Source organism: Vicia villosa, linkage group LG2 (assembly GCF_029867415.1).
Source record: "Vicia villosa cultivar HV-30 ecotype Madison, WI linkage group LG2, Vvil1.0, whole genome shotgun sequence".
NCBI lineage: Eukaryota > Viridiplantae > Streptophyta > Magnoliopsida > Fabales > Fabaceae > Vicia > Vicia villosa.
In genome coordinates, this window is record NC_081181.1 from 219,969,337 (window position 1) to 219,985,202 (window position 15,866).

Sequence of the window (15,866 nt, forward strand, 5' to 3'; positions counted from 1 at the left end):
TAAACCATACAAAGAAAATATATTTGGTCAGTTAGTTAAAAGGGAATTTTGTTAATAGTGTATTTCTCGAATATTCACTATATAAAGATTTGAATAAGATCAAATTACACCAAGTATAATTTGTTGTTAAAATCATACACATGACAAATGTTTTATCATTGATCAATTAGAAGAGATCTTTCACGGATGAATCATTAGTAAAGAAAATATTTATTTAATTAATGTCTTTCTTCAATATCTTCTAGATATTTTTTTTGACCCAACCACGAGATAAGTAAAGTTGGGACAAGAATTTTTCTCACCATATATGCGCTTGGATTTAACCGAACAATTCGTTCTAGGAGAACACATTAACTTACTTGAGCCAATTACTTGGTTAATTTTTAAAAAAAAAAAAAAAACATTAATCATAGTTTATTGTATAAATGAATGCTTGGCATTAAAATAGTCCTTTGTGAGTTATTTAGGTAAAAGAGAAATGTATCTTTTTTAAATTAATTTAATAGCATGCATCTGGAATACCTTTTAAATATATTCTCACTTTATTTTTTTACATAATTTAATAGTATCATCTGTAATACCTTTTAAATGTATTTTTTGAATAAATTAATACCTTTCAAGGTTTGATATTTACAGTCTATCATGAGAAGACAGAGTTCCAACACCCATAAATTCATCAGCAAATTCTTCATCATTTTTCGCCAGCATATCCTTTAAGCTACATTCGATGTTCCTTCCTTTCAGAACCCAATATCTTGGCTTTATCTTCTTTTCTAGTGAATAGCTAAAATACCTGGGGTACCCCACCACATCTCTTAATGGCCTCTTCATTGTGTTCACCAGAAATTCTATTTTTGGCTGCAGAACCTCATTTATGCTGTACCCAAGTAGAGGAGAAAACGTGCGTACCATATATGCAACTTCCTTCTTTGAAAGCCCTAGCTTCATCAAGTACACTATCCTGCAGAACATCAACATATCAAAATCAAATGTTAGATGGCTAGTAACTAGATTCGCACCTCAATCATTCTATTACTGCTTGAGAAGGGGAAGAAACTTCATGTTTCACTTTTCTGTTGATGCAATGCAACACTAAGTGATCGTAATGTAGTTGAAGAGAGTGGAAATTCAATTTAGATTTTCATGCAGCATATTTTATTTGTTCACATATAGTGATCAAAGAAAACAGAGTCTTCCAAGTTTCAATCAAGCATTACAACTTTTATGTGACTTTAGAGTCTAAATCACTTAAACTTATGTTAGAATAGTAGATACTCACTGTCTTAAAATGATTGGGTGAGCTAAGAAATATCATACTAACAATAGAAAAAAGAAAGTTGTGATGAATTAGAACTATACCGTTGAGGCAAGGTTCTGTCAATATCAGACACAAGTAGTTCTGGATATTTTTTGATAACCGCGGGAAGGTAGGCTTGAGAAATACAAATTCTACTAAGGAAATCAATCTTTCTCTGTAAAGTGTTACTAATGCTGGTGGCAAAAATTTCAGGGCAGCGAGCAAGTAGTCTCCCAATGTCTTCTTTATCAAAACCCATATTTTCAAAGAACAGAACAACCTGTAGGTAAAAATGAGCAAGACCTTAATGTATAAACGAATAAATGAAGCAACGCTGATAAATATAATAGAAACCCATTGCAGATATTTAAAAAAGCAATTTTAACAGTAACAACTGAATCCCAGACTTTTTTCCCCATAGAGACGCCATCATTGACCAACTTCACTAGCAAAGGGTAGGATAATTGAACTAGAAATAAAAAAAAACAAGGCACAATTAGATTTGACATATTGGCAGGACAGTAGTGTTGTCGATGGCAGATGGTGGTCCATGGCGGAGAGCCACAATCCCGCCATACCGGCCGCTTTGCGGCGCCGTTATTGCGGAAAAACCCGCAATAGCGGCCGATATTTACCATTGCGGCGAGCCCAAAAACTGCTATATATATCCGCCATAGCGGCCATGGCGGGGCAATTTGATAACACTGCAGGACAGGAGGTTTTTCACAAGTTCACACATGGTCAAGCGCCTTGAGTTTGAGGGGGGTCACTAGTGTAGTCTCATATTGGTCGCGTGTGGAAAGCTATTTAGCTCATCTTCCTTTTTGTTGCCATATTAGTCCCGTGCCAAATTGTTATTGACAAAATTTTGGCCCCACCAATTAAGTAGTTCAAATCTAATTGAGCTGAAGTAGACTTGTATAAATAGGTCACTCACTAATTCTTTTGAAGTCAACCGATTCAGTTTCAGACATATTCTCTTCAAACTCTCCAAATTTTCCTCTACTTTATATTACTTTCCTGCATTTTCTCCTTAGCTCAACTTGTAAAATATACTTGTAAAACATATCTACCGTATATCATATACACTAGATTAGAGCAAAAGAAAAATACCTGCAGAAAGTCTTCGGGTTTCTGTAATAATAGCTGAGGACTTTTAGTGATAACATGATCCAACTTTTTACTTTGAACACCTAGTTCGTCAAACTGATCCACCATCAGCTTCATCTTGCTAGTTGAACAACCCAAGAGTTGAGGTTGTCTTTTGATTGCACGGTCTATCCGCGTCTTTGGAACCTATAATGAAGCATTTTAACATTAGTATGGTGCTTCTAAAAATCACTCTTCTGACCAAACTAATGAAACATGTCTGCCCTACCCATATACCACAAGCATTTTCTTTTCAAAAGCAACATGCATATATGCAAGTGAAATAAATTATATTCTTAATAAGGCAGCAAAAAAACTAAGTCACCAGCCATAATCATAAGGAAGTATGCCTATTCAACTGTGTTGAATTTCTCCAATTAGTGTTTTTGGGTCTTCGGAGTCAATGGTTTGGCAAGAGATATGATACATGATAGAACATTATGGTGTCGTTAGATCCAAACTTCTGGTTTCACCTAATTGGATAAGGCTTGGGGGTTGTTGTGATAAAAAACTAAATAGTAGAATTTGGGCTAGGCTTAACTCAACTCTAAAAGCTAGCTCAAGGAGTGAGAACTGAGAACTACTCAAGCCTTATAAGTACTACTTTAGCCATATCTCTACTTAATATGGGATTTCAATTCCTAAGCCAATATTGGATATCTAGAGCGTGAAGTTTGTTGAACAGGAGGTCTATGTGAGGCCTAATATGCAAATTTAGGATAGGTCTTGATACCGTCTTACTATAGAATATATTTTCATAGTGAACAAATAATTATGGAACAACAATTCGATGTAGTCTCCTTATTTTGCTTTTAGCAACAATCAGCTTGCCTAAATAGAGATACACATAAAAGCAAAAGCGTATAGCGACAAACACTCGTGACAGTAGAATCGTACCTTCAAAGAATACAAAAAGGCAAGGACCTCTTTATAGTTCTTTTGAATGCTTGCCGATAGAACCCACGGATATTTTAGCATCAACTTGGCATAATCTTTATCCACACCATCAATCTACAAAAGAACAAATTATTAACTTATCAATTCAAGGTAGCAAATGATTTTAAGACCATGTTGGCATTTAACCAAAAAAGAAGAAGATATGCTAGCCATTGGGAATGAGGAAAATGAGAGCATGCGTGATCTGTCTATCGTATTATGTCACGACTCACAACTCTGTAACTTAGTTTTAATTCTATAGTAAGAGTTTTAATCTTCTACTTTTGAATAGTTGTGGAATCTTCTACAAACAGGTATTCATTTAGTTTTTGTTATCGATTAGTTACTAACTAGTGCAAATTTTTTATTTATTTTCTGTTGACTCTGTGATGTACACTAGTCATATAGTAAAACTTGGAAATAAAATTCTCTAAATTATCTTATCACTTTCAATTCCCTGATTTTTCTCACTTTCTCTTACATTTTCTGTTAAGCCTAATAATATCCACAGCCTTCAATATGTGAAGGCTTCCGAACATCCTCCTCCACCAGCTTCGCCTTTATCAGAGGTACCTCTACTATTGCAAGTTCTGCTGCTTAATATATGGCTTTTGGCAATCCTACCAAACTAGGCAAGAAGCGAGTTTATGCAGGAACAAAATACATGAGTCTGACACAAGATCACAAAGTCAACACGCAATCATAGCCTATTATTAGGCTCTAAATCCCATGAAAATAAATCATGAAAGAAAGAAGCATGTGCCTGAATTCCATATCTGAGGTTATTTTATGTAGAAAGAATTGCAGTAATCTAAGTAGTGTAACTATACAAAAAATTTTAAAAAATAAAATAAAATAGTTGTACCTGGTTCAAGGCTTTGACTCTAGTTTGAAGGAGTTGAAGATTCCAAAGCAGGATAGGAGGAAAAGCCAATACTATGTTGGGAATGCTATCTGCGGGGATTCCAATATCTCGTAGAAAATTGAGCATAGGTGAGAGGTGATTATTTACTGATAACAAAAGCACTCTAGGAAATGTTTCAACGAAGCAACGGAAAGCGTCATGTTGAGAAGCAAGAATATTAAGACCACCGCGCTTTGCTTGAAGCTTTTGGAAAAAGGAGAAAGTGTGTTGCAGATCTTCATCTAGATATGAAATGGATAAGTTGCGCATGAAGAGGCGAATATTATTGATAAGGAATTGAGTAGTATTATTATGAGGATTGGGAGGGAAAAGGAGTTGTTTGATAGATGCGACTTTGTTTATGAGAGATGGAAGAGTGTGAGCAGCGGAGGAGGAGGAGGAGGAGGATATATAGGTAGCAAGATTCATAGAGGAAGAGAGAGTGAAACCGAGACTCTCAAAAAAAGCAAGTTTACCGTTATCACCTTTGAGAGCGGCAATGTGAAGAATCTTATCTCTGTAGCTGAAGTTCAAATCGAAGATACCGTTATCAGCGTCATCCAGGATTGACGACATGGAAGATAACTGCTCCAAATCCCTAACACCTTCTACCAACATGTTGAGATAGGATGGGGAGTTCGATGCGATTGAATCGGAATCCTCCAAGGATACGCCCATTTGTTGAAGAAAAGATGAAACCGCCATACAAGCTTCTTGCAGTTCCGAGTCAGAGAGTGCGGAATCCCCCAAACCCGAACGACAAAGCTGCTGCGAATTTGTTATAGTTTTATGGTCATAATAATAGTAATGAATTTTGAAATGGGACTTTGGAGGTTTAGTGAAATTGGGGAAGTAGTAGTTGTTAACCGGAAAACGGCGGTGAATGTTGTTTGGAAAGGCCGCCGCGTAGGGAAATTGGGGAAGTATACGAAGCAACATCAATCCAATTTCACTTTCATCCCCGCGCACAACTTTTGTCCGAACAATTCAATTAAACGGCCTGTTTTATCTTTTCAAAATTTAAATACATTTCACATCCGCATCAAATCATTTTTATTTATCTATTATAATTATTTTTAGAGAAATTTTTTTTCTCTCTATCTCACTCCTCAAAAATAGTTATTTAATATCTCACTCCTCAAAAATAGTTATTTAATACAATTGAGTTTATATAATTATTATTAATTTATAATTAAATAATTTATTTTAATTTACATGTGTTTAAATACATTTTATTCAATATCAAATAAATTTATCTGTGCGGGAGCACATGTATGTTACTAGAGTTACATAAAAATAAATATTTAATATTTTAAATTTGTATTTCATCTCTCTCCCAAGCATTTCGTAGTATTTTTTATTTGAAAGACAAATAATAATATTATATTGTAATGTTATATTTATACATAACCTTGACAAGGGAAATATCTTCAGAATCATCCTAAAAAAGCGCGACGACACGAGGTTTCCTTAAGGGAGTCATCACCCCACCTTTTACGTTTTTCTCGCCTCTAGAAAGAGAAAACATGGGATATGACGTCTCTTGGATATTGAAAAAGTCAATATACATACTGACTCACGTATCCCTTGGAAATATGAGTTCAACGATCCACCTTTTTCGAGAAAACTCGAAGAACCAAGAATCTCTATAAATACCCATTCCCTCAAAGAGATAAATGATCCTCATTCATTCAAGTGACAACCACTTATTACCATCCAATACTACTCAGAGAGCTTCCCATTTTGAGTAGCCACCTAAAACACCACTATAACCGTCGTCCTGCAACCTAGTAGTGTCGCCCATCATCAGAATCACTCACCTTGTAACACCCTGATTTAAAGTATTTTGTTTATGTATTTATATGTTAATTTTTCTGATTTATTGTAGTATATTTATTTAATTATTAATTAAGATTAATTAAGTAAATAGAGTGATGGGGTGTGTGATCATATGATGAATTGTAGAGAGCAGTTAAAGATATGGAGAATAAATTAGAATCAGTGTTGTAAAAATTGGACCGGACCGACCAGTCGGACCGGGAACCGGCCAAGTAACCGGTGCGAACTAGGAAAACCGGTGGTTCAACTATTTTTTTAATAATTTTTTTACTCAAAACGACGTCGTTTTGAGGTTTTTAAATTTTAAAAAATAAAAATAAAATTAAAATTAAAATCGTTTTGTTAACTTGTTTCACATAGCCACACACACCAATTTCCATGAACAAAAGAAGCAGAAGTGGAATACGAACGACAAAAACCTGCACCGCCGTTCTGTTTGCATAATAACACCGGTCGTTTCCTTTCCCGCCACCGCGCCTCCATCTTCAATCCCGCTGCACCACCGTATGTTTATTCATTTTTTATTCTGATATGTGTTAAAAATTAGGGTTAGTTCAAGTTGAAATTGAAATTATTGATTTTGTTGTTGTTGTCTGAGAGTTGTTGTTCTTGGTAAATTATTTTAGACTTTTATTGAAATTGTTGAAACACAAACTATGCTGGTGTTTTTTTTAGCAAAGTAAAGTAGAGAGTGAGTGATGAAATTAAACTTCAGCGAAATTTTTGAACTAATTGTCAACTTTGGTCACGAGAAAGTCAGTCTTTTTCTTGTTTGGTGAAAAAGTAATATTCTCATAGGCGACGTAGTTTTTGAGATTGTGATGTGTTGAGCTAATAACATGACTTCACTTCTCTGTTGAACAATACGCACAGGAGATTCATTTTTTTAATTTTGTCATAAAAATAATTATGAAGGTATAAGAATTAACAAGTTTTGATCCATTAATTAAAAATTACTTTATGATCCATTAATAAGGTATACTTTATTTTTATATGAAACATTATATTTATGCACTTGGCAATTTTGAATTGTTTTACAGGAATATGGAATCTTCTGAAACACCATCATCACAACCACCATCACAAGAAGCATCTTCAGCTTAAATTTTAGTTCAAAATAATGTTAGAGGAAATACTGATATAGTTTGGACACATTGTACTAGAAGTCCCAATGGAAAGTCTCTTGTTTGTATGTACTGTCACAAATCTTTTGGTGGATGTGGAATTCATAGGGTAAAGCAACACTTGGATGGAATAGTAGGAAATGTTGAAATTTGTAAGAAAGTGTCTGTAGAAATTCGTTTTTAGATGAAACAACATTTCAATGAGCACAACAAGTAAAGAAAAGATTCAGATGTGGTTGAAAGTGGGTCATTTAATGCGGAGGGAGGTGAATTGAAAATTGGTGCATCTAAAAAGAATGGCACTCACATTGGTACTTTTTTTACCAAGAACAACTCCGTTAGCTCTGCCTATTTTAAAAAGTGTGATGCAAAGTAAAGAAGTGGTAGAAAAGTACAATCTTGCTATTACCAAGTGGTTTGTTGATGCATTTATGCCTTTTAATGCTACAAATTTTTCGTATTTTCAACCTGCAATTAATGCTCTTTGTTGTATGGGTGCTGGATATATAATTCTTACCATGCATGCTCTTCGTGGTAATTTGTTAAATAAGTGGGTTGATGACATAAAGATACAGATAGGACAATATCGTTATATTTGGAAGGATACATGTTATACTCTTATGGAAGATGGGTAAACTGATCGTTGCAGGAGAACTCTTATCAACTTTTTAGTTTATTTCCCCAAAGGATTTGTTTTCATAAAGTCTGTTAATGCCTCAAGTGCTTTTAAAACTACAAAAACATTGTTTAAGCTTTTCAAGGAAGTAGTGTTGTATGTTGGCCAAGAAAATGTTGTTCACATTGTTACAGATAATGCTGTAAATTATGTTGCTACTGGAAAGTTGTTGGAAAAGTATGCTTATGATAGTAAGGACTTGCGATCTAAATTAACTGCTGAGATGACTTCATTCAAAAATTGTGAAGGTAGATTTGGAAGGACAACATCCGTAGAAAATCGAGATGAAGTTTTGCCAGGTAAAATTATATGATAAACTTTAAGCATTTTAGTACAATGTCAATATATATTTTAAAACATTTTCTAATTTTTTCACGTGCGTTATTCTAGATCAATGGTGGGACACTTATAGAACCGAATCGCCCAATTTGCAAAAATTGGCTATTCGGATTTTGAGTCAAACTTGTACTGCATCTGGTTGTGAACAAAATTGGAGTGTGTTTGAACACATTCATTCAAAAAAAGAAAAATAGGTTGGAGCATCAAAAGCTTAATGATCTCGTTTATGTTCGTTACAACTTATGGCTACAAAATAGGTATTGCACTTATTATACTTTATATGTTATTGTTTCGATACTTGATAAACAAGGCTATTTTGTTTTTGTCTTGATGACATGGAAATATTGGTTCTATAGTTAAGAAATATGATATTGTTTGGTTATTTTGGTTTGTAAACAAGGCTATTTTGTTTTTGTCTTGATGACATGAGAATATTGGTTCTTTAGTTAAGAATATATTATATTGTTTGGTTCATTAAGAAAATTATATAGTTCTATAGTTAAGAATATATGATATTTCTTGGTTTGTTAAGAATATATATATTATTGTTTGATTTGGTAAGTTTATGTGGTTCTATGTTTGACATTATCGCTAATGATTTATATAACCAAGAAGAAACAAAATTATGATTCTATCAATTTTGAAACACTTGATGATAATTCTAATTGGGTGTTGGAGGATTCACCACCATTCTTGATCATTGAGGAGGTGAAAGCACTACACAGAGATCTTGCTAGTATGACAATCCAACCTATTTCAAATGATATTGGTATGGTATTAGTTATTGTGATTACAATTATGTTATTTTAATTTATTATATGTCAATTTCTAAACTCTTTAAATTGATATTGTTATAGATGAATTACATTTGGATAAGGTTGATGTTAAGGGGATGCACAACTTAATTTTGGAGAAAACAACCAAAGTAATGGTATCATTAATGGAGAAGATGTTGCAAATGCGATTGATTTTGCTGCAGATGGTTTTGATATAAGGGTGGGTTATATCGCATTTCAATGATGGTTGGTATGGGGTAGAGTAGAGGGGTGAATTTGGATGTGTTTCAATTTTTTCTTACATTGATACTTTGATTGAAATGTCATGGTTGTTCTTGAATGATAATTAAGTATGAGGACTTATATTGTTGTTATTTCAACTGGATGATTTACATAATTAATTTGTATAATTGTTGTTGTTTAATCTATATGAATGAATTCTATCCATTGGTAATTCATGGTGGAGGCTTGGTGATGTTGACATGGGGCTTTTGGGGGTTTGTAGGGGATGACATTCGTGAAAAAGGTTTTAAAACTGAATTTTTGGAAAAAGTCTCAAGCGTCAATCGATTGGTTATGTTATGCATATCGATTGGTTCATGTGCTTGTATGAAAAAAATTTATGAAAAATGTTTTGATCATAACTTTTAATCCGTATGTCCAAATGACGTCTCGTTCAAATTATTATAAAACTAATAATCAAGGATATAACATGGTAGTAGTTAGTGAGAGTTTTGAATATTATCCATGTACCTACTGTAACATAATTGCATTTGATTGTTCATATGTTGTTTTAACTACGACATGCTTTGATATTTTACCTCATAATTTTTTAACCATATATCCAAATGATGAACCGCTTGAAGTGTTAGGAAGCTAACAGATAGAGCTATAACTTGAATGAGATATGTGAATTGTTTTAATATTATTTCTATGCCTACTGCGTTGGTGAAGTTATTGGTTTATATGCTCGGTTAATGAATCATTGCATTGTTGTGTGATGATAATGTTGTTATGGTGCCGATGTTGATGATATTGTTATGTTGAATCAGTGACAGTAGACTCCCCCAAACCCGAACGACAATACTGCTGCAAATTTGAAGTCATCTTTGTTATAGTTTTATCATCAAAATAATAGTAACGAATCTTGAAATCGCACATTGGAGGTTTAGTGAAATTATAGAAGACGTTGTTAACCGGAAAACGACAGTGAATATTGTTTGGAAACGCCGCATGCGGAAGTGGAAGTAAGGAATTGGTGTGTATACGAAGCAACATGTTTGTTGCTTCACGTCAATCCAATTTGACTTTGCTTGCTATCAACTTTTATACCCTAAATCCCCGGGCACAATTTTTGTTCGAGGGAAACGAGGCAATTCGAAAAAAATTCAATTAAACTATCTATTTTATCTTTGAATTTAATTAATATGCAATGACAGTGTAAAACAGTGAATTGTGGCCGTTAATTATTTATTGAAATTTGACTTTTATTTTAATTATTTATAAAATGATATTTTTGAATGATTATGATGCACTAACTATGCAAAGTAATTAATCTCATTTTATTTTTTAATTTATCACTCAAGTATTATTATCTTTTTAATCTCACTAAAAAAATGACAGTCAATTTTTTATATATTTTATAATAAAAAATATATTTATCATAAAATAATCTTTTAGAAAAAATGTTTTTTGTTTTTGTTAAAATAGTTCCATGAACATCCAACTAGCGAGGCAAGGCAACACTTAATTTAAAATTAAAATTTCAATAATTAAAATGTTAGATAAATAAATTATTTGGTATATTAAATTTGTTAATCGCCTCTCTCCCCAAATTGGTATGTATTAACTTCAATAAAAAGAATAAATATTAAAAGGGGTGTGGAAAGGAAAGCGAGGAAGAGGGGAGAATAAATATTTTATTTTAGAATTTTGCTATTGAAACATAACCGGTGGATATTAACATAATACAATATATCCAAGAAGAGTACTTGGATGTATAAATATTAATTTATCTACTTAATATAAATGTAAAGAAGTCATGATGGCAACCCTAGCCACATGTCATCTTGATAACAATAATTGCCACATGTCATTTGGAAATAATTCTAAATTTCTAAATACACACCATAATTATACAAACTCAAAATTAAAATAAATAGTAATTATAATAATAATAGAATAAATAATAATTATAAATATAATAATAATATAAACCTTAATAATGTAAATAATAAATAACAATTAATATTATTTAATAATTGACACAATATTAATAATTAAAATAATAGTAATAATAAAATTATTATTTAATAGTTGATGAAATATTAATAACTAAAATAATAATAAAAATAATAAATATTTTAATAATAATATTGAGCCATAGTAATAAATAATACAAATAAATAATAATTTAAAATAGAGTAAAACTAAATATACATAAATAATGTTTTAATATAAATTGTTGTATTCAAAATATATTTAAAAAATATTTTAATTATTATTAATAATTATTAATTATATATATATATATATATATATATATATATATATAATTTATTAAAAAGTAACGCTTATTGACACTATCTTACGAATAAATAATATTATCATAATGATGATAATAAATATAGCATTTATAATTAAAATAATATAATAAAGTATTTTTCCACTAATACTCAAGTAGATAAAATATCATAAAATATTTATTTAATTTAATAAATATAGAAATATATCACATAAATATTTGATTGTTTTTTTTCTTTCATTTCAATTCTCTAACTGCTATTGTTTGATTATCATTCATTTAATTATTGTATTTATATAAATATTTATTAATAAGTTATAATAAGAAATGACTTTAATTCACTTATTTAATTTTTTGTAGTCACATTAATTAATTAAAACTAAATATTTGACTATATCATTTTAATTAGAAAGTAAACTATACATTAAGATGGATATTTTCTCATTTTGTTTCTCATATAAATTTGACATTTTTATAAGTATAATAAAATAGTTACAAGTTTCTATTCAAATAATATATTTATTTTACTCAAATTTATCATATCATATATTAAGACATTAGTTTGCAATATATTTTAATATAAAAGAAATAAAAATTTGTTTTTATAAATATTTCATAACTATTTGAACGTTTTTTTCTTCAATTCAATTCTGTAACTGCTATCATTTATTTAAAATCATTCACTCATTTATTATATTAAATAAATTTGATATTTTTATAAATATAATAAAATAGTTACATGTTTCTATTCAAATAATATATTTATTTAACTCAAAATTATCATATCATATATTAAGACATTAGTTTGCAATATATTTTAATATAAAAAAATAACAATTTGCTTTTATAAATATTTCATAACTATTTGAACTTTTTTTTTCAATTCAATTCTGTAACTGTTTAATTAGGATCATTCACTCATTTATTATATTATATTATATTTAATTAATACGTTATTATTTTTATTATTTGTTATTGTTCTATTCATATCCAAATCATTGTGTATATAAATATGTGATCATGGTTTATCATCATTTTCTAAATTTCTAAATACACACCATAATTATACAAACTCAAAATTAAAATAAATAATAATTATAATAATAATAGAATAAATAATAATTATAAATATAATAATAATATAAACCTTAATAATGTAAATAATAAATAACAATTAATATTATTTAATAATTGACACAATATTAATAATTAAAATAATAGTAATAATAAAAATATTATTTAATAGTTGATGAAATATTAATAATTAAAATAATAATAAAAATAATAAATATTTTAATAATAATATTGAGCCATAGTAATAAATATTACAAATAAATAATAATTTAAAATAGAGTAAAACTAAATATACATAAATAATGTCTTAATATAAATTGTGGTATTCAAAATATATTTAAAAAATATTTTAATTATTATTAATAATTATTAATTTTATATATATATATATATATATATATATATATATATATATATATATTAAATGTAAAGAAGTCATGATGGCAACCCTAGCCACATGTCATCTTGATAACAATAATTGCCACATGTCATTTGGAAATAATTCTAAATTTCTAAATACACACCATAATTATACAAACTCAAAATTAAAATAAATAGTAATTATAATAATAATAGAATAAATAATAATTATAAATATAATAATAATATAAACCTTAATAATGTAAATAATAAATAACAATTAATATTATTTAATAATTGACACAATATTAATAATTAAAATAATAGTAATAATAAAATTATTATTTAATAGTTGATGAAATATTAATAATTAAAATAATAATAAAAATAATAAATATTTTAATAATAATATTGAGCCATAGTAATAAATAATACAAATAAATAATAATTTAAAATAGAGTAAAACTAAATATACATAAATAATGTTTTAATATAAATTGTTGTATTCAAAATATATTTAAAAAATATTTTAATTATTATTAATAATTATTAATTATATATATATATATATATATATATATATATATAATTTATTAAAAAGTAACGCTTATTGACACTATCTTACGAATAAATAATATTATCATAATGATGATAATAAATATAGCATTTATAATTAAAATAATATAATAAAGTATTTTTCCACTAATACTCAAGTAGATAAAATATCATAAAATATTTATTTAATTTAATAAATATAGAAATATATCACATAAATATTTGATTGTTTTTTTTCTTTCATTTCAATTCTCTAACTGCTATTGTTTGATTATCATTCATTTAATTATTGTATTTATATAAATATTTATTAATAAGTTATAATAAGAAATGACTTTAATTCACTTATTTAATTTTTTGTAGTCACATTAATTAATTAAAACTAAATATTTGACTATATCATTTTAATTAGAAAGTAAACTATACATTAAGATGGATATTTTCTCATTTTGTTTCTCATATAAATTTGACATTTTTATAAGTATAATAAAATAGTTACAAGTTTCTATTCAAATAATATATTTATTTTACTCAAATTTATCATATCATATATTAAGACATTAGTTTGCAATATATTTTAATATAAAAGAAATAAAAATTTGTTTTTATAAATATTTCATAACTATTTGAACGTTTTTTTCTTCAATTCAATTCTGTAACTGCTATCATTTATTTAAAATCATTCACTCATTTATTATATTAAATAAATTTGATATTTTTATAAATATAATAAAATAGTTACATGTTTCTATTCAAATAATATATTTATTTAACTCAAAATTATCATATCATATATTAAGACATTAGTTTGCAATATATTTTAATATAAAAAAATAACAATTTGCTTTTATAAATATTTCATAACTATTTGAACTTTTTTTTTCAATTCAATTCTGTAACTGTTTAATTAGGATCATTCACTCATTTATTATATTATATTATATTTAATTAATACGTTATTATTTTTATTATTTGTTATTGTTCTATTCATATCCAAATCATTGTGTATATAAATATGTGATCATGGTTTATCATCATTTTCTAAATTTCTAAATACACACCATAATTATACAAACTCAAAATTAAAATAAATAATAATTATAATAATAATAGAATAAATAATAATTATAAATATAATAATAATATAAACCTTAATAATGTAAATAATAAATAACAATTAATATTATTTAATAATTGACACAATATTAATAATTAAAATAATAGTAATAATAAAAATATTATTTAATAGTTGATGAAATATTAATAATTAAAATAATAATAAAAATAATAAATATTTTAATAATAATATTGAGCCATAGTAATAAATATTACAAATAAATAATAATTTAAAATAGAGTAAAACTAAATATACATAAATAATGTCTTAATATAAATTGTGGTATTCAAAATATATTTAAAAAATATTTTAATTATTATTAATAATTATTAATTTTATATATATATATATATATATATATATATATATATATATAATTGATTAAAAAGTAACGCTTACTGACACTATCTTACGAATAAATAATATTATCATAATGATAATAATAAATATAGTATTTATAATTAAAATAATATAATAAAGTATTTTTCCACTAATACTCAAATAGATAAAATATCATAAAATATTTATTTAATTTAATAAATATTGAAATATATCACATAAATATTTGATTGTTTTTTTTCTTTCATTTCAATTCTGTAACTGCTATTATTTGATTATCATTCATTTAATTATTGTATTTATATAAATATTTATTAATAAGTTATAATAAGAAATGACTTTAATTCACTTATTTAATTTTTTGTAGTCACATTAATTAATTAAAACTAAATATTTGACTATATCATTTTAATTAGAAAGTAAACTATACATTAAGATGAATATTTTCTCATTTTGTTTTTCATATAAATTTGACATTTTTATAAGTATAATAAAATAGTTACATGTTTCTATTCAAATAATATATTTATTTTACTCAAATTTATCATATCATATATTAAGACATTAGTTTGCAATATATTTTAATATAAAAGAAATAAAAATTTGTTTTTATAAATATTTCATAATTATTTGAACATTTTTTTCTTCAATTCAATTCTGTAACTGCTATTATTTATTTAGAATCATTCATTCACTCATTCATTATATTATATAAATTTGATATTTTTATAAATATAATAAAATAGTTACATGTTTCTATTCAAATAATATATTTATTTAACTCAAAATTATCATATCATATATTAAGACATTAGTTTGCAATATATTTTAATATAAAAAAATAACAATTTGCTTTT

At 27.1% G+C, this 15,866-nt stretch overlaps 1 protein-coding gene across 1 annotated transcript; it reads right to left on the bottom strand.

The window, feature by feature from the left end:
• Positions 1 to 489: 489 nt before the first annotated feature.
• Positions 490 to 5,277, bottom strand: LOC131653998 (transcription termination factor MTERF2, chloroplastic). Its single transcript, XM_058924373.1, has 5 exons — positions 4,248 to 5,277; positions 3,344 to 3,457; positions 2,411 to 2,593; positions 1,360 to 1,577; positions 490 to 961 (listed from the first exon to the last, which is right to left on the bottom strand). The coding sequence occupies exons 1-5, from the start codon at positions 5,223 to 5,225 to the stop codon at positions 631 to 633; spliced, it is 1,824 nt and encodes a 607-aa protein (XP_058780356.1). The 5' UTR covers positions 5,226 to 5,277; the 3' UTR covers positions 490 to 630.
• Between the last annotated feature and the right edge of the window lie 10,589 nt (positions 5,278 to 15,866).

What these genes read in the sequence shown, in the direction of transcription:
- LOC131653998 (XM_058924373.1), bottom strand. Translation starts at nt 5,225, where the DNA reads ATGTTGCTTCGTATACTTCCCCAATTTCCCTACGCGGCGGCCTTTCCA. An exon ending in GAGTCAAAGCCTTGAACCAG is followed by an intron (nt 3,458 to 4,247) that starts GTACAACTATTT and finishes GTTCTTTTGTAG; the next exon opens with ATTGATGGTGTGGATAAAGA. An exon ending in GACAGAACCTTGCCTCAACG is followed by an intron (nt 962 to 1,359) that starts GTATAGTTCTAA and finishes GATGTTCTGCAG; the next exon opens with GATAGTGTACTTGATGAAGC.